Source organism: Anolis carolinensis, chromosome 2, assembly GCF_035594765.1.
Source record: "Anolis carolinensis isolate JA03-04 chromosome 2, rAnoCar3.1.pri, whole genome shotgun sequence".
In the NCBI taxonomy this organism is placed as follows: domain Eukaryota; kingdom Metazoa; phylum Chordata; class Lepidosauria; order Squamata; family Dactyloidae; genus Anolis; species Anolis carolinensis.
The window spans coordinates 73,787,093-73,806,050 of record NC_085842.1 but is presented as its reverse complement, the minus strand read 5'-3'; the positions used below and the strand labels follow the sequence as shown (position 1 = coordinate 73,806,050).

Here is an 18,958-nt window from a genome sequence, read left to right as displayed (position 1 = left end):
GTGGGCAGAGGATCTACCCTAGCAAACCTTTTGTATCATTATCCCAATACCCCATGCATATGGGATATATTGAGCATGGTGATCAGATCATGATATGAATAAACATAACAGTTTAAATAATAAATGTAAGGCCTTCTTGCGGACCACCTTGAGAATTTTTTTGGGGGGGGGGCTGAATACCCTTAACCCCCCCCCCCCCCCCCCGGCTACATGCCTGTTATGAATGGAAGACCTCCAAGACACTCCGTCATCAACATTTCTATTTGGATTTTGCAGACTCAGGGCCCTTCTACACATGCCTAAGAACACTGAAGTAACCAGGATAAAAGGGTGTGTGTGGATAAGAGACGTTTAGTGAAAACGCAGACAGAATCGGGTTAACAGCTGAAAAGCAGTTTAAAAGGTGCCCTTAAAACCCAATTTTGCTCCCAAAATGTGCACCTTTGCATTATTGTATATCCCTGTGGTCATACAAAACACATGATTTCCTTCCCTTCACCCTGTGTGGACTGCTCCAGCACATGTGCATGTTTTAAAAGCCTGAAATAGCTGATTGGGCTGTTAAAAAAGGAGTCATGGACACAAAGGTGGTTAAAGGGTAGCACAGTTAGAAAGCAATTAGAATTCTCTGCAACCATTCCTTTATTTAGATCTTTATAATACTCAGCAGAGCTTGAATTAATGGTTGGGTGGAGAGAGAGAATAAGAAATCCACTTGTGTTTACATCTGGATCTCTGCATATGCCCATATGAGGTCTAGCGCATCTCAGGTCTAGCGCACATATATAAGCTTCTGCCAGATGTCTTCTGTCCTCCCTCCATCTTGATTTGCTTAAAAGGAAAATGTGAGAACAGCAGAGGAGCATTTCCTTGGACTGACAGGTCTGTGTGTGGACTTGCTGTCAGGTCCCAGGATTTTTTGCCCCACTTTTTAAAACTCGCATTTTGCCGCTGTCTGGAGGTGCCCTCAATTGTTATTAAGAGATTTAAGAATTATTTACAGCAGAGGTAAGGAAATTTACTGGATGCTGGTTGGCTTTTTTATTGTAAAAATAGTTCATTTATGACCCTCAAAATCTACTGGGCATTATGGGCTGTTTAAGATTATTTGGGGGTTCTACAGGCCTGTTCTAGGTCTGTTTTAAGTAAACTTCCGGTTTCATAGAAAGCTACTTAGGGCCCTAAAACAACTGGGAGAGAGGAGGAAGGGCAATTTGCATCCGATTTGTAAATTATATTCATATGCTTATGTGGGGTGCGATTGATCATTATCACACCAAATATCCTTTTGCACCGGATTGTTTTATTCCAGATATTTTAAAAGACTTTGAGGACTGTAATATGAGCCCTGGGGGTCACATGAAGTATTCAGTACCCATTGCTCTTTATATTAATTTAAAATAATACAATTCAAGAAACACTATAAACATGAGACAACAATAAAATAAAAACCCTTCTCCCTAGGTGAGTTGTTCTTGGTTTGACTGAAAGGAAATATGTGCTTGTGGGTTGACTCAGTCCCATGGATGCCATAGTGTTTACAAGACCAGGTCAGACAGAACGTACAAATTCAATGTAGTGATCCTCTAGTCTGCTACTGTATTTATGTGCCTGATTTTTGAATGGAGAAGTAATTGTGCTTCCTGGTGATATATTTACCAGGAGCATTAAAGCACTATAAAAAAAGAAATGTATTGATAAAGTTGTTTGGATTTGACAATACAGATGCACCTTTCGTTTTTGCTCATAGAGCACATCTTTGATGAGTTCCCTTTCCTTAACATGAGAAGTCAGTAATAGCCACTGTTTTCAGCTTTCAACTTGACTTTTAATGATCAACAGAAATAATATGTTTGCCTTTCTTCATGTTTGGCAGTCTAAGGCACAATCGTCACTAGCAATGATGGATTACTTGATACTCTTCTTGTTCTTCTTTTCAACTGATAAGAAGTTGAAGGTAATGTTCTTGAGATGTTTGTGTGGGTATCACAAACCTCCACTTTAAATTTAGTCCTTCTTGTTATTAGGAAACCACAAATGAGGAGAATAATAAATACTACAAGGAAGATTGGTGCATCAAAGAATAAGAGATCTGAACAAAGTATTTGGGGTGTGGAACAAGAAGGAAGTTCATTTCTTTTTAACTCAGATATAGGTCTTTTGTGAAGTGAAGGAGGAGTAAAGCAGTTCACACCACCAGTGTGCATGCTTTCAGCTTGGTCTTCTAACCAGTTTCTCAGATACAGAATTCCACAGTCACAGTGCCATGGATTGCTTGATAAATTGATGACTTGCACCATCTGAAGGTTATCAAATGCTCCTGACTCTATTGTTTCCAGGTTGTTTTCCTGTAGGTACAGTTCTTGTGTTGAACTGGGTAGGTGGGGAAGTGTCACCAGTTCTCTGAAGCTGCAATCCACTTTCAGTGGGTTCTGATCCGATGGTGAACAAGCACAACGGTCGGGACAGGAACTTGCTGAGGCAGTCTCAAGGAACAGAAAAAACAGCAATCCTTGACACGTGACCATTCTGAAAATAAAACCATGGCATCAGTGCAAAGAAACAAGGCAGGTTTATGAATATGCATGATTTTTCAGTAGGTTTAGCATTTCTTATCCAGAATTCAAAATATATAGAAAATTTGTCCACATGGGATACTGATGGTTCAATGGATACAAATGTCATTTCATGCACAAAATTTTAAAAATTGAGTAGAATTACCTTCTTGCTATGTGTATAAGGTGTATATGAAGCATAAATAAATATTGATTTAGTTTTGGGTCCCATCTCCATATTTTGTCATCTAGACATGTGCAAATATAAATATTACAAACTGCCCCAAAATCCCAAATCGAAAACACTTTGATAAATCCCAAGGATTTGATAAAGGATATTCAACCTGTATTTTGTATGACCAAACATTTCAAATATTTTAATTTCAAGTAATATCCCCATTTTGTATTTTCCCAGATAAATCATTTTTCTTTCTCGCTGAAAGCAGAGATGGACATTGCTTGGTCCTCCAGATGTGCAGCACTCAGCATTCCTCACTGTTAGCTATGTTGGCTGGGGCTACTTGAAGTTGCAATCCAACATCTGGAGGGTCACATTCTTTTGAGTCCTGCCTTGAAGCAAGGAAAGCCCAGGGTTCAAATAACTGTTCAGCCACAGAAACCCACCAGGTGGGCTTCGTCAAGTCATTCTCTCCCTCAGTTTAAGCCTCAGTTTATGGCAGTGACAAACATCCTCTGAATGAATCTTGCCAATAAAACCCTAGTAGAGGGTTACCATAATTTTTATTTGAGGGCATAAATCATTTTAAAGCTCAGTTGTGACTGTGTTTATACTGCAGGCAGAACAAATCTTGTGTTTAACTCATGTCATTTCATGATCATACATGTGTGCACTGTTCTTGTTGCATATGCATCTTCTACACATAGGCTACACACTCCGCAGTGTTCCCTGGGTGCATATTTGTGAATATCCTGAAGGAAGAAAATGTCATGTTGGAGCTGTCAATTTATTTGATGTTTCAAAAGATCAACACTGAAGTACCAAGTGAATGATCAGTTTAATTTTCAATAAACAATTTTCCTTCCTAGAAGTAATTTGGAATGATGTCTGTAGAGGCATGTACCTAGAGACGGGTGCTTCTGTTCTAAAATGCAAGTCCAAATATAAAGCCAATTCAAAAGTGACCTTGCTAATATGCCAAGTCTGGCATATTAGAAATAATGAAGGCTTCCATTTATGTTTGGCAGCTGAATTTGTAAGCATAGGCCCTGAGAACTGCTGTAATTTATTAGGGAAGGCTGTTTATAAACCAAACACTTATGATTTGTAGGGCACTTGCTGATTTGAGATTTCAAGTTTCCTTGTAGAAAATATTGATCCTCCAGCAATATGGCCAACTTCTGCAGGAGTTGGTTGTAGAATTGTGCTAGAGGACCTATAAATCCCTAGAGAAGTGCTTCCTCTGAAATCTCTAGGTCCTCCAGTGTGACTGTATTATCAGCCTCTGGCAGAGATTCCCAGAGAGAACATGCTATCCATTATTAATGAAATCTGCGAAAGCTAAACCTGGACAACTGCATATACAGTACTTTCTCTTCCAGAGGCTTCATTGCTTCCCCCCCCCCCCCCCAATAGTCACAAACTGTTCTAAATTCTGGAGTGGGTAGATGACAGAAGAGAGCTCAACTCTTTCCTAATGGTTTTCTTCTTTATGCAGCAGCAAACCATTCTGTGTTCACCAAACAGTGTGAAGGGATTACCTATTCCAAATAAGATACTAAGCATGAAATGGTCACACCATCCTTTCAGTAAAGTTTAACTATGCATCATATGTTGACTGCAAAAGTTTAAACAAAGCTATTAATGTTAAGGTACCCTGTATCAAAGGTGTGCCCACCAAGTACCTTTGGACTGAAACTCTCTTCCTTCCTCATCATTGGCCAATATATCTGATAGATGATAGTTGCTTACCCTAATATACCATATGTGCTCATTAATTTTTAGTTCAAAATCAACCCCAAAAAACCTGGATCAACTTATCCATGGGTCACCCTTAGTACTGTACCATCCCCTTTTCTAGTGTCAAAAGGCAAGAGCTTAATATGTCCTAGGAGAACCTAACAGTGACATCAACCCCTTCTGGACTTTTTGAATGCCTGAATGTGGGAATGGTGGAGGCAGCCAGGAGCATCTGACCCCCTGGGGCAATATTGGTGCTTTCCCCTTCTCATGGAATGACACTCAACCTATCTATGGGTCACATCAAAATCCATAATTTTGGGCCCTAAACCTGCCCTTGAATTACACAGGAGTTCCACTTGCAAATTAGTATATGCAGTATGTGTTAAGATTTAAGGATATTCTACATGTGTTCCTTTATGTGAGGGTATTGGGGGGCATTATTTATTAAAATATGTATATCCCACCCTTTATCTGACTATCACAGGAAGGTATACCAATAAAACCAATCTAATAAAATTCAAAATAGCACAAGCAATTAAAATAATTTTTAAAGGCTGATTCAAAGCATTAACATAGTTTAAAACAAATTGAAAGCACATGTAAGGGAGGGTTTTGTAAAATCAATTAGACTTCAAAACCTGTGTTGTTACTTGGTATCAAAACAATAACAAAAGGAAGATGTTTCAGAACATCACTTTTTATGTGTGAAAACTACAAGTACTTTATCAAATGGCGGGGAGGGGAAGGGGATCCTTATATCACACACAAGAATTTTAATGATCAATTAATCTACATGTACCTTAAAAACAAATAGGTTTATGAGAGAGAGTTGCAGTAAGGAGTTCCAAAAGTTCAGCTGCCCCACTCTCATCTCCTTCTCCTTTTCCATTTTTTTTTCTATCCAGGTTTTAGTCAGGTTCCTGTGATCATGAACAAACTCTGTGATAATGCCTTGAAAAGCATTATCACACTGCAGTGTTATAACACTGTTCTTGCTATTTATTGGGTGCATCCTATGGAATCCAGCTGTTTGCAGTTTAGTGAGGCTCAAGAACTCTCTGACTGAGCATCCTAAATGTGCTTCCTTAAACACCAATCCCATAGGAATCCATAGGATGTTGTCATGGCAGTTAGAATAGAATAAAAGCACTATTACACTATAGTATGGTAAATATGTCTTCTTATAGTGTTGGCATTCCTTCCTAAGTTCTTCCCTCAGCTCCCAAACATGTTTGCATTTCTGTCAACCTTGGGATGTCTACAAGACTTCCTTTCTTACCCTATTACATATTGACAACTTTAACACATTACAACAGGATAAAACACACTGAATTGAGGGTATGGTCAGATTGTCAATTCTAGTCTGCTTTTCAAAACAGTGTTTGTGCAGAGTAAAGTGTGTCCCATCAAGCTCCTACAGCCACCCCCCCCAAAAAACCCAGAAGGTTGAATAAAAGTATGATAAAAGCAATGTGCATGTTTTGTGTTTGGAGACAAGTTATAATCAGGGCCGGTTGTTACTAGGCGGCCGCGGACGCGGCCGCCTCGGGCGCTGGCTGCTAGGGGCGCCATTCGGGCCTGACTTCCTGGTCGCGGCCGGCGATCGCCCGGGCGGTCGCCGGCCGCGACCAGGAACTTCCTGGTCGCGGCCGGCGATCGCCCGGGCGGTCGCCGGCCGCGACCAGGAAGTCAGGCCCGAATGGCCTAGCTGTGCTGTGCGCGTGCGCACAGCACAGCTAGGCCATTTTGCCCTTAGTAACAAACTAAGGGCAAAAATGGCTTCTTTGGCTGTGCGCATGCGCACAGCCAGAGAAGCCATTTTTGCCCTTAGTTTGTTACTAAGGGCAAAATGGCCTAGCTGTGCTGTGCGCACGCGCACAGTACAGCTAGGGCATTCGGGCCTGACTTCCTGGTCGCGGCCGGCGACCGCCCGGGCGATCGCCGGCCGCGACCAGGAAGTCAGGCCCGAATGGGCTATCTGCGCTGTGCCCGTGCGCACAGCGCAGATAGCCCATTCGGGCCTGACTTCCTGGTCGCGGCCGGCGATCGCCCGGGCGGTCGCCGGCCGCGACCAGGAAGTCAGGCCCGAATGCCCTAGCTGTGCTGTGCGCGTGCGCACAGCACAGCTAGGCCATTTTGCCCTTAGTAACAAACTAAGGGCAAAAATGGCTTCTCTGGCTGTGCGCATGCGCACAGCCAGAGAAGCCATTTTTGCCCTTAGTTTGTTACTAAGGGCAAAATGGCCACGCTGGGCGGGGGCGGGGCCAACTGTGGCCCCGCCCCCCCTCACTAATCGCCCTGGCCCCGCCTCCCACGCAGCGTGGGAGGCGGGGCCAGGGCACGCTGGGCGGGGCCAGGGCGCGGGTGGCGGGGGCGCTTTTCAGCACCCCCGCTTCCCATTAAAAAATATCTCCGGCCGGCCCTGGTTATAATGCAGACTGGATAGATGCCTGAAGAATGGCGCATTTATTATTGTGTGGTTTCTGTTATCTGTTGTAAACATTGTAATACCCCCAGTGAATTCTAGACCTTCCCAATGAAAGAAATGTCCATTCTCCCTTTATGAGTTATCTTAATGACAGCCAGCATACACGATGTCCCCTTTGCTGGATTGTTTCTCATAAAAAGAAACACCAAAAAAATTTGTCTCACTTTGTTACAATTGTTGGGACAAAAAATAATGTGTCTGGGCCCTTCCCTGAACTCTTCTGAGAAGCATTTTCTACATGATCTACTATACATAATAATAGATCAGATCAATAAATTGGTTTGTACATGTTTTGGTCTTGGCTAACTTTAATATATAGAAAAACTAAGAGGTACTTAGCTGAAATTTCTTTTTAAAAATACGTTAGGTGCAAACTTCACAGAATGTTTGCATGGCAGGTTAGTGTCTTTGTGAATATTGTGACAAAAACATGACTTCAAAATGTCTCATTGTAGTGAAAGAGAATTAAAATACTCAGTTTATGCCCTTAGTATGTGGTGTCTGTATGGGCCTTCAAGTCACCTGTTGACTTATGGTGACTCCATAGGGTTTTCTTAGGAAAGGAATACTCTGAAGTGCCTTCCTCTGAAAAATGACATATAATTCCTGGCATTCATTAACATTCTGCCATTGAAGAATTGTCAGATGTTTCCAAGATTTCACACCTTTAGATCCTTTTCTGACTTCAGTGCTATAGGTTGACTTATTTCTACTACTTTCCTACATTCCTTTTTTAGTAATATGAAAACAACATACATTTGAAAACAGCTTAGTCACCAAACGTAGCACTTACTTCAAGTCCCAAATACATGGAGAGACCACCTTGTTTGCAGTTTTGCATTCTTTTATTTTCATTTAAAGATATTTATGCTGATTTTCAGGATTCTCTGTGCTTTCTTCAATGCATGAAAAAGCAGAATGGGTTAGCGGTGCATCAGGGCCTTTTCCCGAACTCCTCTGGGACGCCTTTTCTGTGTGGCTCATTTTAGATGGGCGACATACTAATTTCTTGCTTCTGTGGCTTGTGACAAGGAGACCTGCCATCGTCAGCATACGGCAAGCAGCTCCACTTGATTGGCTGCGCGGGAAGTGGCCAAACACTCATGAAGGAAGTGGCTAGCAGAGATAAGCTGGGGCTGCACTTTCTATCCCCTCTGTAAGCTTGTTAACTCACTCTCTGGAAGGATTCTCTTAGATAAAGGCATACTGGTTTCCACCTGATAAACAGAACTCTGCTTATTGAAAATACCCCGGATCCTCACTGGCTTCTTTAAGACCTCTAAGAAAATGAGTTCCCAAGCAGCGCCTCAGCAGTCTTCAGTATATACTGCATTCACTTGTAGCTTTTTTAAAAAGCAGCTTCAGAATCCTTTTGTGTGCCGTGCTTAGGCTGGTGCTATTCTGGTTTTTTTCTATTTAATTGACCAGTCTTGTTTACATTGTTTTAAATTATAACTTCTATTTTCTATACCTGCTGTTCTGAGATCTTCAGATATGTGGAAGGAAATACTACCTGTATGTCCTGGTAGTAGACTTCCCGTAGTGTTATTTTAAATAAATAAATAAATATTGGGTTATTTTTTCTAATTCTAGGAAAATAGCTGAGCTTCTTTGACTTTTGATCTCATGTTTTTAGATATTTATTTTAAAAAATAAAATAAAACTGAATGCTATGGAATCATGAGATTTGTAGTTAGGTGACGTACCAGGACTCTGATAGGGAAAACTAACATTCTTGTAAAACTACATCTCTCATGAATTCATGGGTTTGTCAAAAGTAATGTCAACTTCATCCTCAGTTGCATTGCTGAGATTGCTACCTTGGGGCTGCTGCAAAATGTTCCCTGTAGAATGATCATGATCTGCTGGCTCATGACCTTGGACTGTGTTTCATTTGCCTGTTGCTTTGCTTGTTTCTTGTTTCAAATGGAGTAGTTAGACCCTGCTTGTTTAGTGGTAGTGGATCCCCCACTTGGCTTACCTATGGTATTTTCCTTTGATATAGCCATATTCCACAAGCACTTCAGCAACATTTCAACTGCCATTGCTCCTCCCCACAGAACTCTGCAATTTGTAGTTCGGATTCTCATATTACACCATTACAGTACAACAATTCTGCTTTTAACGGCCATGGTTCTGTCCGATGGGATCCTGGGATTTGTAGTTTAGGGAGAGGTGCTTAGTATTCTTAGCCATAGAGCTCTAGTCCCCAACCATACTACAACCCTAGGATTGCATAGGATACAGCCATGGCAGATAAAGTTGAATTATAATGGTGTAATTGTGTTGGAAAGGGACTCTGCACCAGGACTACCATTTGTGCAGGGCTTCCATAGACTCTGGATTGTTAGATCATGCAATTTGCCCAATTGGAAACAGTACATCAACCCCCTTTTAGCTGTTCTGTTTATTCTTATCTCTATTTTTCCATAGTCTCTTTACCATGGCTGACATTGGATGGACACTTAATTATTTTTAAAATACAGGCATTTTGACATCTTAGCAATAATTGCTGACAAACGGTACAGATTGCTGTCATAATATCCTGTGAAATGTATCTGGTGTAAGTGAGAAATTGGCAATCATGTGGGAGATGGTGAATGAAATGGAAGGAATCTTGAAAGAGAAAAATAAGCAGCTTTGGAACTCTGCCAAGCATAGGTATGCTTTATTTAAACTAACAAATCCCTTGCACAATTTTAATAGCATATATCCTGTTAAATAACAAATGGCATTCTGGTATATAGCCTAATAAAGTTTTGCGGAAGAGAAAGGATGCTAGATTGAAACGGGGATATATCAGTGCTGTTGCAACCGTATGTTCATAGTAAAAGTTATTGCCAACACAACTGTTATTGGTCTTAAAAGCTAGTAATAAGGACTGTAGACTCTGCTGGAAGTAGTATTAAAGGTTCAGTGTTGCAGCTGAGAAATTCAGTCATGCAGTTGTTTGAGACAGATGTGCACATATTCTTAAAAGAACCTGGAGAAAATATGAGACTGACTCTTTTCACAGGACCATAATGTTGTATAATGCTGCATAGTGCAGGCCATATATCCCACTCTACCGACTGGTGTCTTGACTTGGCAAGCTTTCATTAAGTGATGAAAAACTGCTTCAATAAATGGATGTATTATGCAGTATAATGCTAACGAAGCACTCTAGTCCACATGAATTAAGGTGACAGTATGTATGTTTCAGTTTTCTTTAGTCTGGTATTCAGATTGGTTTGAAGTAAACTTGTTTCAAACACACCACCATGTTTTAATACTACTTAGTTTGAGAGCAGGATTTACATAACATTAGCATTATTGATTTGCTTTGGGAATGCTTATGCAGCTGAATGCTATGATGGCAGAAGCTGTTGTGGTCATTTACATAGCCTTATGGCTGTGATGAGTCATGGGCCATGTAGTCCCGTTCATGGCACTGTAGTCCCAGATGAAGAGGAGAACTTGGGTTTTTCACCGTCTCAGTCAGAATTGGAACCTTCCCAGCCAGATTTGGGAACCTTGCACCTGCAAGAGATTTGTCTTCCAGAAATCTGTCAAACAAGCCCTGAGTCTAAATCTCCTGTGTTTTCTCGCCACGAGTTTTGTAAACATCAGAGAGCAGTTCAAGCGGCCTCTCGTAGGAGTGCTAGGATAGCTGCTAAGAATTCAGCTGATTAAGCCTGCTTTCCATGGGAAACCTTAAGGAGTCATGCATCTGGACTCAGAGATTAGCTTTCGTTTCTAGTTCCCCAGAGAACTGCTCTTTGGTGGGAAAACTAGACCCTATTTAGGTGTTTTACCCACAAAGGCATCTTGCGGAGTCAATTCGTCAGCAACTGGAGTAGCGTGTGTGGACAGCTACTCCGCTTCCAAGCCTTGTTTCCTGATTCAAGCCTTCGTTTTCCAGCCTTGTTCTTCCACGGATTTTGCCTTGCTTTCCAAGACCCAGCCTTGCCTTGTTTCCCGGATTTTGCCTTGCTTTCCAAGACCCAGCCTTGCCTTGTTTCCCGGATTTTGCCAAGTAAATACCACGGATCTTGTTCTTGTTCCTCGTTCCTTGCTGTCTTGTATTCAAGCCTTGTTTTTTCCGAGAGTCAAGTTACTTCCTAGCCTCGTTAAGTTCTTGGACTAAAGGACCTTGTCATCTCCCCTCACTTTGCCTGGCAAAGTGAGTGTTTCGGTTATTGGATTACAACTTTGGACCTTAATATTTCATATTGGACATTGTTTCTTTGGACTAATTTTGACCTTTCCTGAAAGGTCTAATTCTGGACTATTTTCTACACTTGTTTTTATTAACTTTATATACTCCTTCAATAAAGATATTAGATAGATTCTGGCCTCTGTGTATGGTTATTGGTGCCCTGCAGCCGGGTCGTGACAATGGCAGGCATGGGCAAACACAGGGCTCGCGGGCTGAATGTGATCCTTTGGCCTCTTCTATCAGGCCCCCATCTGCCTCGGCCCGCCTCTGAGCATGCGGACGCAGCAGCCCACCATATCCCTGGCTGTGAGGAGGGCTGAAGCAGAGACATGGCGCTGGAGAATGTTCTCCAGAGAGCTCTCACTACAGCTGTGTTTTTCCTTCTCGTCTGAGCCTTGGGAAAGTGGGCTGCCTTCCCTGGACTAAGAAGGGAAGCGGGGGAAGAAACACGGCACTGGTGAAAGCTCGCTATGTTTCTCCTCCTCTGAATCTTGGGAAGGCAGGTCACCTTCCCTGGACTCAGAGGAGAACTGGGGGAGAAACAAAGCGCCACTGAGATGGCTGTCTCCACCACTGTTATTCTTTCTCCTCTGAGCCTTGGGAAGGTGGTCCTTCCTCGAACTCAGAGGAGAAGTGAGGGAGAAATAGGGCACTGGAAAAAGGATTTTCACCAACTACATGTTTCTCCTCCTCCTCTGAGGCTTGGAAAGGTGGCTCACCTTTCCCAGACTTAAGAGGAGAAGTTGGGGAGAAACACGGTGCTAGCAACAATGCTCTTACAAGTGCTGTGTGTCTCCTACTCCTCCTCCCACCCCACCCCCTCCTGCCCCAACCCCACCCTTTCCCACCCAGAACCGTTCCAGCTGAGCCGCTTCCGACCCCAGCCCCACCTACATCTGGGCCCAGCCCCATCCTTTCCACCCCCATCTGCACTCCCTCCCGGCCTAACTCTTGCAAACGGGCCCAGAAGGTGCCCCCAGAGCAAAAAAGTTTGCCCATGCCTGCCCTATGGTGTACCATTAACTAATGTAGCTGTAATTTACTATAAGATAATTTAGACAGCCATATCTCCTTCTCTTTATTGACTTTATTCTAATGGTAGTTATTCCCAGTTAGAAAAAATAAGGAATAGCTACAAAACAACAAAGCAGAATTGTATTATGACTTTACCACAAATAATATGTTCAGCAACTGTAATGTAGGGGTAACCAAGCTGACGAGAATACAAATGTTAAAGTTTCTTGTGATAGTATTCTTATCAGACCAACTGAAATGGGTCAAAAATATCTGTGCAAGCTCTTGAAGAGTACTTCTTCAGGCAAAGGTGTTTTCAAAAAGCATGAAGGGGAAAGGAGAAGGTGAGTGACAGTGTTCGGAATCACACAGTGATGCCTGCATGCTCCCTCAGTTTGTACCATGCTGACCTTCACAGATAACTTTCGTGTTCTTGTTGAAAGGCTTTTAGCTACTGTAACACCTCATTTTGACTTTTGGCTCTCCAGGTCATGATCCTGCAGTAGCGGGACTTCAAAGGAGTGTGGCTTTCTGCCTGCCTTAGAGGCTAATTTCTTTGCCCGTTGCAGAAGGAATAATGTTGAAATGAAAGCAATGACAGCCATACAAATCAGAGCAATGTCCCTCCAGAAGAAATCAAGGCATTTGATTGGAAGAGGCTTCCGACAGCCTTCCAGTTCATTCCCATTCAGTTGACTCAAGGCTTTTCCCTTTACAGAAACCGGTGTGGCACACGTGACCTTGGCCAGAGCAGCTGGGCTGAAATCTTCCAGCCACTTTTTCAGATATAAAATAGAGCAGTCGCAGTGCCAAGGGTTGTTGGAGAAATCAACTTCCTTCAGGTTTAAGTGGTCCAGTGCACCAGAGGGGACAGTGGTCAAACTGTTGTTTTGTAGATAAAGGTTCTTGGTATTAGGAATCAAGGGAGGAATGTCTTTCAGTCCTATAAAGCGGCAGTCCATTGTCCATCCACCCCACACATTTGCAAGAGGCTCACATGAACAGGGAGAGCAGCGAGTCGCTTGGGCTGCACTTAACAGCAGTAACAGGAGCAGTCCTTCAGCTGTGAAGATCTTCGCTCTATCCATGCTCGCAGCTGTGGAACAACAATAAGCACAACATAATGTGTTATTCTGTCTCACAATGCAAAATTTGCCTTCTTTATTCTACTAGTCCTGGAGCTTCAAGGACATTTAACTGCAGTTAAATCCTTCTAAACAATATGTGGTTGAGCGCACTAAAATTTTACAGAGAAGTAGAAGAAAATTTGCAGGAAACTTGTGCTGCTTCTGTGTAAATGCTCATCACCAGTACTATACCACAGCCATTGTCTAACCCCATCCCATCTGTCCTTTAATAGAAAATGGAATTGCCCATGTTGATTAGTTTATAGTGGTCAAGGAAAGGTTCAGTAGGGTTTGGCTTAGGTTACATTCCCATGTTTGTAGGTAGGTAAAGGTAAATGTTTTCCCCTGACATTAAGTCCATTCTTGTCGACTCTAGGGGTTGGTGCTCATCTCCATTTCTAAGCCGAAGAGCTAGTGTTGTCTGTAGACACCTCCTAGATCATGACTGCATGGAGCACCATTACCTTCCTGCAGAAGTGGTACCTATTGATCTACTCACATTTGCATGTTTTTGAACTGCTAGGTTGGTAGAAGCTTGGGCTCATTCTGCTCCCCGGATTCGAACCACTGACCTTTTGGTCAGCAAGCTCAGCAGCTCAGCGGTTTAACCTGCTGCGCCATCGCAAGTTCTCCCATGTTTGTAAGGAGCTTGATTCGTCACTTTGGTTTTTTAATTTTTTAATTAATTTATCAATCAAAATGTATAAGTTTACATTCTTTCCTCATTTTACAGTATCTTAAACATATATTGTATACAATCCAACAGTAAAAAAAATCAAGAACATCTTTAAGCATATTTCTTATTAGTTTTTAACTTTTACAACTTTGTCACTTTGAGATTTGGAATATAAGATATTGATGCATGCATTAGCAAATGTTCAAAAGTGTTGTGATTCTTTGTGTTCTGAGATCCCTCATTTGAACCTGTTCAGGCCACTGAACAGACAGAAAGTCTAATGCTCTCACTTGTGTATTTTTATTTAAATCAAGGAGCATGCTCACTGTGTGTAGAGTGTTTTTGGCGGTGGGCAGGGGGCAAAGCCAAATCACAAAATGTGGCAGTTGCCACCCATGCACCTAAAACCTGCTTTAAAAATGTCTATTTAGCCTCAAATCATCTAATAAACACATGAGAAAGTAGTAATTCCATGACAGAGTACTTGGAGTATATACTGAGTGAAAAAAACAGTGCCTGCCTCCTCCATAGTTATATCCTCCTCCTAATCTATAATATCTAATCTATAACATTTTGGCTCATTTAGTTCATCTGATTTAGTCCTTTACACTTTGAATTAAAACTCAAAATTGAATTCACCATCTTTTTAACATGGATGTTACCAACAGTAGTTGAAGGTAACTTTAGAAGCTTTTCAATGGAGTCATTGTACACATTCAGCTAGCCACCAAGGAGGGTGCATCTACACTGTACAATTCATGCAGGCTGATACCACTTTAACTGCCATGGCCCAAAGCTATGAAATCTCGGGAGTTGTCATTTGTCGCTACACTATCACACCTTGGCAGAGAAGGATAAAGACCTTTCAAAATTACAACTCCCATGATGCCATAGCATTGAGCCATGGTTTTTAAAGCTGTGTCCAACTGCATTAATTCTACATTGTGTAGATGTACCCTCAAGTGATGCAGTCTTTTCCAAAAACAAACAAACAAACAAACAAAAAACAAAGGTCTGGGAGAGAAAGTTCAGTTGGCCTCTTCCCTGCAATCAATGTGATGTGAATAGTTGGAGTGTTAATGGAGACTCGGGAAATACAGGCTCAAGTCTCTGTGCCACCAAGAAGATACATGTGTATCCATATAGATGACTTTGCATCCGTTATTGCCTCTTAGCCTAAGCTTCTTCACAGCGATGTATAAACTTCTTTGGATTGCCCTTTGATGGAAAAATGGAGGAATATAAATACTTAAATATTACAACAAAACAAAATCTGAGTATGGTTGGACCTGGTTGGCATCATTGGCTCTGCCTTTGGCTGCAACCATGTTATTCATGCTGTCATGAATATTCATGCTGGCCACCCATTGTGTGTTTTGTAGTTTTCCCCCCCATTAGGTTTTGGTTGGTGGAACTGTGAAAGAAATGAGTTGGCAATAATGTAGCAATACGGATGATGATATGGCCTTGCACAGCTGAGCCTATGTGTCCCTCGATGTAGAACCATGTGTGGTAAACAACTCTGACTACTCTGCCACCTCTCTTTTATCAATCCACATTAATCAGTGGCATTTTGCATACCCTGCCTTATGTTTTCAAAAGATGTTCACTCATTTTGCCAAAATGAAGATAGCCAACCCATTGAGAGCACTGCACACAGATGGCATTACATTTTCAATTCATAAAATGTGGGCCTGTTTAAATGTGCTGTTTAGATGTGGGTTAGATATACACTTCACATTTCCGATCTACCAGTTGATATACCAAGGACTTCTCTGTTTGACAGTTCCAAAGACCCTGCCCTAAACTACATTTCCCAGAATTCTGCAGGAGGCTGCCACAATATAGAGAAATAGGCGCCTCCACTTTATAATACGAATCTGAAATCGTCCTTAGTCTGAAAATCCTAACCCTGCAAAAGTAGAGAGTTGACTGTAGTTTGTACCACTTGAAGTTTAAAAGACAGTATAGTCATCCCTGTACATTTGTAATTTTGACTTTTGGGGATTTGATTATTCACAGGCTTGATTAAACATGTTCTTTCTAAGAATCTCTAGGTCCTCCAGTGTGACCTATGATCCAATTCCTCCAGTCCTGCCGGGGGACCTAGAGGTTTCCACGAATCTCTAGGCTCTCCACTGAGACTCTATGGTCAGCTTTTAGCAGAAGCTGATGAAAGAGTAATACTGGAACACTTAGAGTGGTGTTCTTTCAATTTTTTTAAAAAGGGTACTGTTCCATTATCTGGGCTAACTCCAAAAAGAGGCCTAGACAGAGAAGGATAGTCCATTTTATGGGAGGGGGGAGTTGAAGGAGGAAAACAATTTCCCCTGTTTTCACTGATTATTCCCCCTTTCCCCCTTCCCATATTATAAACGGGGTGTTTCCACAACAGGGACATGAGTGGGACATGAATGGACTATCCACTCTCTAGCGCTCGCTGGTGGCCTCCACTGGGATAATGGAACAGTATTTAAAAAAGCCATTTCCCCTAACCTCGGTGAATGTGGAGGTCTGATTCCTCATGAATGGACTACAGAACTTTAGAAATTGTTAAACATGTATTTTAAAATGTGGCTAAATGAGTTCACTAACTTAACTGTCTAATATGTTTTTAGGATGTTTGTACCAAAAATTAAGATATTTTTTTTTAAAGTGTAGATTTTAAAAATAATATGATATACATGCTATTGCAATAAAGGAAATATAAAATATATAACTGTTAATAATAAATATATCCCATTTATGTTAAATCAAATAATATAGTGTTGTTTTATGGTCAACATTTCAAAATATCTTAAATAAACAATTTGCTGCAGAGGTATAAAATGAAAACAATCTACTTTGTCATAAAAGGTTCTTTTAAAGTTCTTCTTTGCTATTGTGAAAAATATGAGCTATTGACCCCGAGCCACGAGTTTGATTATTGCCTGTATTTGGCATAGGCTTAAGTTGGGGAAAAGAATTCTAGACTAGAACAGACATTTCTGAATTGAAATGTTTAAAATATATTGTTTGGCACTCATAAAATAAAATTACTCCGGTCTTCCTCTGTAAGGAGACAGTCTGCCAAAGGTTGAGTCAATATTGTTGTATTTACACCAAATACACAGTTTAGCAACAATGTCCAAGAGTTTTAAGCAGGAATATTCAAACGTTCTTTTCACCACAGTAAAGCCAATAAAGTCTATTTGAAGCAGAGCAAGGAAAAAAGGAAACATTGAATACCGCCCCCACCCCCTCTTGTTGGGGAAATGTGGAGAACACCTGGGTGCAAAAAATGAAACAAGATGGAACCAGAAAAGATAATATTGTTCTGATCTGCCTCTGAGATTATTGTCTGGAAGACAGAGCATAGGACCAAACTTGGTAGCAATATTCATAGCTGGAAAAAAGAGCTTTATGTTTGAAATTATCCCAGTCTTTCTTCAATACCATACTCTAATTGCTCCACCATTGGAAGTTTTTGAAGAATTCAACGAAAATAGTTGGTGGTTTATTGTTATGTGTCTTCAAGTTATTTCCGACTTATGACGATCCTAAGACAACCCTATTACAGAGTTTGCTTGGCAAGGTTTGTTCAGAAGGAGTGTTACTTGCCCAAAGTCACTCAGTGTGTTCAAAAGTGGAAATTTCATCCCTGGACTCCAGAGTTGTAGTCCAACATTCAAATCACTACACCACACTGGCTTTCATGGTGACTTTATGTATTTATCCAAGGTAATGCTGTGATATGAAGGCTATCAGAAACTGGTAACATAATGCTAGTTATGTAAAGGCAGATGAACAAATATTACCCTGGAAAAATATCCTGTGTAGTTTAACAAATTAGCTAAGTGATGCAAAACCATATGAAATGTTCTTAGAATCACAGCCCAAGAGATTGTCAAATGCACCTCTTACCTTGTTTTATTTTGTATAAATAAGTGCTAGCTTCTTCTTCCCAGTGAAGCTTCTAAATCCTCCAGCAATTGAGCAAATAGAAGAACTCCAGGAAGGAAATGAGTTTATATAGAACTCACCACAAAAGCCAGGCCTCCTTTATTATCTGACTGAACACAGTTGCTTTTGCAAATGCACCATGCCGACTTCTTAATAATGAGCTATTATTCTTATATGCTCTAAAATTACTTTCATTAGGCAATGCAAAATAATTCCAAATTCTTGTTGAGTGACTTTGTTTACTCCTTAAAATGTAGCAAAACGTTTTAGCAAAATGACATGTTTTGTTTCCAACTCTTGGTTTATGGGCTATTCACCAGCACAGCAATATGTTCTTCCATTCTATCACTGCATGCATATGTGTGTGTGCATATGCAAGCATCAATATATACACACAAAATGTTATTCAGTTGAGACTATAAGGTAAAGGTTTCCCTTGACATTAAGTCAACATTAAATCATTAAGTGATTTAATGTGGTAGAAGTTAAAACACTGGACCAGCTGATAAGAAATATAGGACCTATTAAGATCTCTGGGCTAGAATCTACCATATGTGTGTTGGAAGCTCCTTCCTTGGAAGTTTAACAGAGGCTGGACAGGCATCTGTTGGGGGTACTTTGTGCTTTATCTGCATGACAGTGATTGGACTAGATGATCCATGTGGTCTCTTCCAACTCTATGATTCTATATTATACAGTATGATTAGGAAGTGACTATGACAACCACCTTCCACACTGACAAAATATGAAATGATATCACAATTCATAAATCAATATCCGAAGGCCTAATATCTAGACTCTACAACAAACTAATAGAGGAAAATTATGCTATTAGAAATACACCTAAAAAGGATGGAGTATATTTCATATCATAGTCCACAAATATTGAAAGCCAAATTGTTTCGTAGTTGTTAAACATTTAATAACAATTGTCACCTTTCCCTCTGTTTTCTAATTGCACCCCTTTCTCTTAATTTAGCCACCCATATTGCAAAGTCTCTTTGGTCACATCCAGTTTGCTCCTCTTCTATCCTTTG

At 41.0% G+C, this 18,958-nt stretch overlaps 2 protein-coding genes across 2 annotated transcripts; both read right to left on the bottom strand.

The window, feature by feature from the left end:
• Window positions 1-624: 624 nt before the first annotated feature.
• Window positions 625-8,114, bottom strand: LOC103277942 (platelet glycoprotein IX). Its single transcript, XM_008105229.3, has 2 exons — window positions 7,758-8,114; window positions 625-2,529 (listed from the first exon to the last, which is right to left on the bottom strand). The coding sequence occupies exons 1-2, from the start codon at window positions 7,817-7,819 to the stop codon at window positions 1,878-1,880; spliced, it is 714 nt and encodes a 237-aa protein (XP_008103436.2). The 5' UTR covers window positions 7,820-8,114; the 3' UTR covers window positions 625-1,877.
• Window positions 8,115-12,227: 4,113 nt separating this feature from the next.
• LOC107982466 (platelet glycoprotein IX) lies at window positions 12,228-18,222 on the bottom strand. Its single transcript, XM_016991641.2, has 2 exons — window positions 17,883-18,222; window positions 12,228-13,272 (listed from the first exon to the last, which is right to left on the bottom strand). Exon 2 carries the CDS (start codon window positions 13,262-13,264, stop codon window positions 12,641-12,643), a length of 624 nt encoding a protein of 207 aa, XP_016847130.2. The 5' UTR covers window positions 13,265-13,272; window positions 17,883-18,222; the 3' UTR covers window positions 12,228-12,640.
• Window positions 18,223-18,958: the final 736 nt, after the last annotated feature.

Coding starts and splice junctions, on each gene's coding strand:
- LOC107982466 (XM_016991641.2), bottom strand. CDS start 13,264: ATGGATAGAGCGAAGATCTTCACAGCTGAAGGACTGCTCCTGTTACTG.
- LOC103277942 (XM_008105229.3), bottom strand. CDS start 7,819: ATGAAAATAAAAGAATGCAAAACTGCAAACAAGGTGGTCTCTCCATGT. Junction 2,530..7,757: donor CCATGTATTTGGGACTTGAA/GTAAGTGCTACG, acceptor TTTTATTTTCAG/AATGGTCACGTGTCAAGGAT.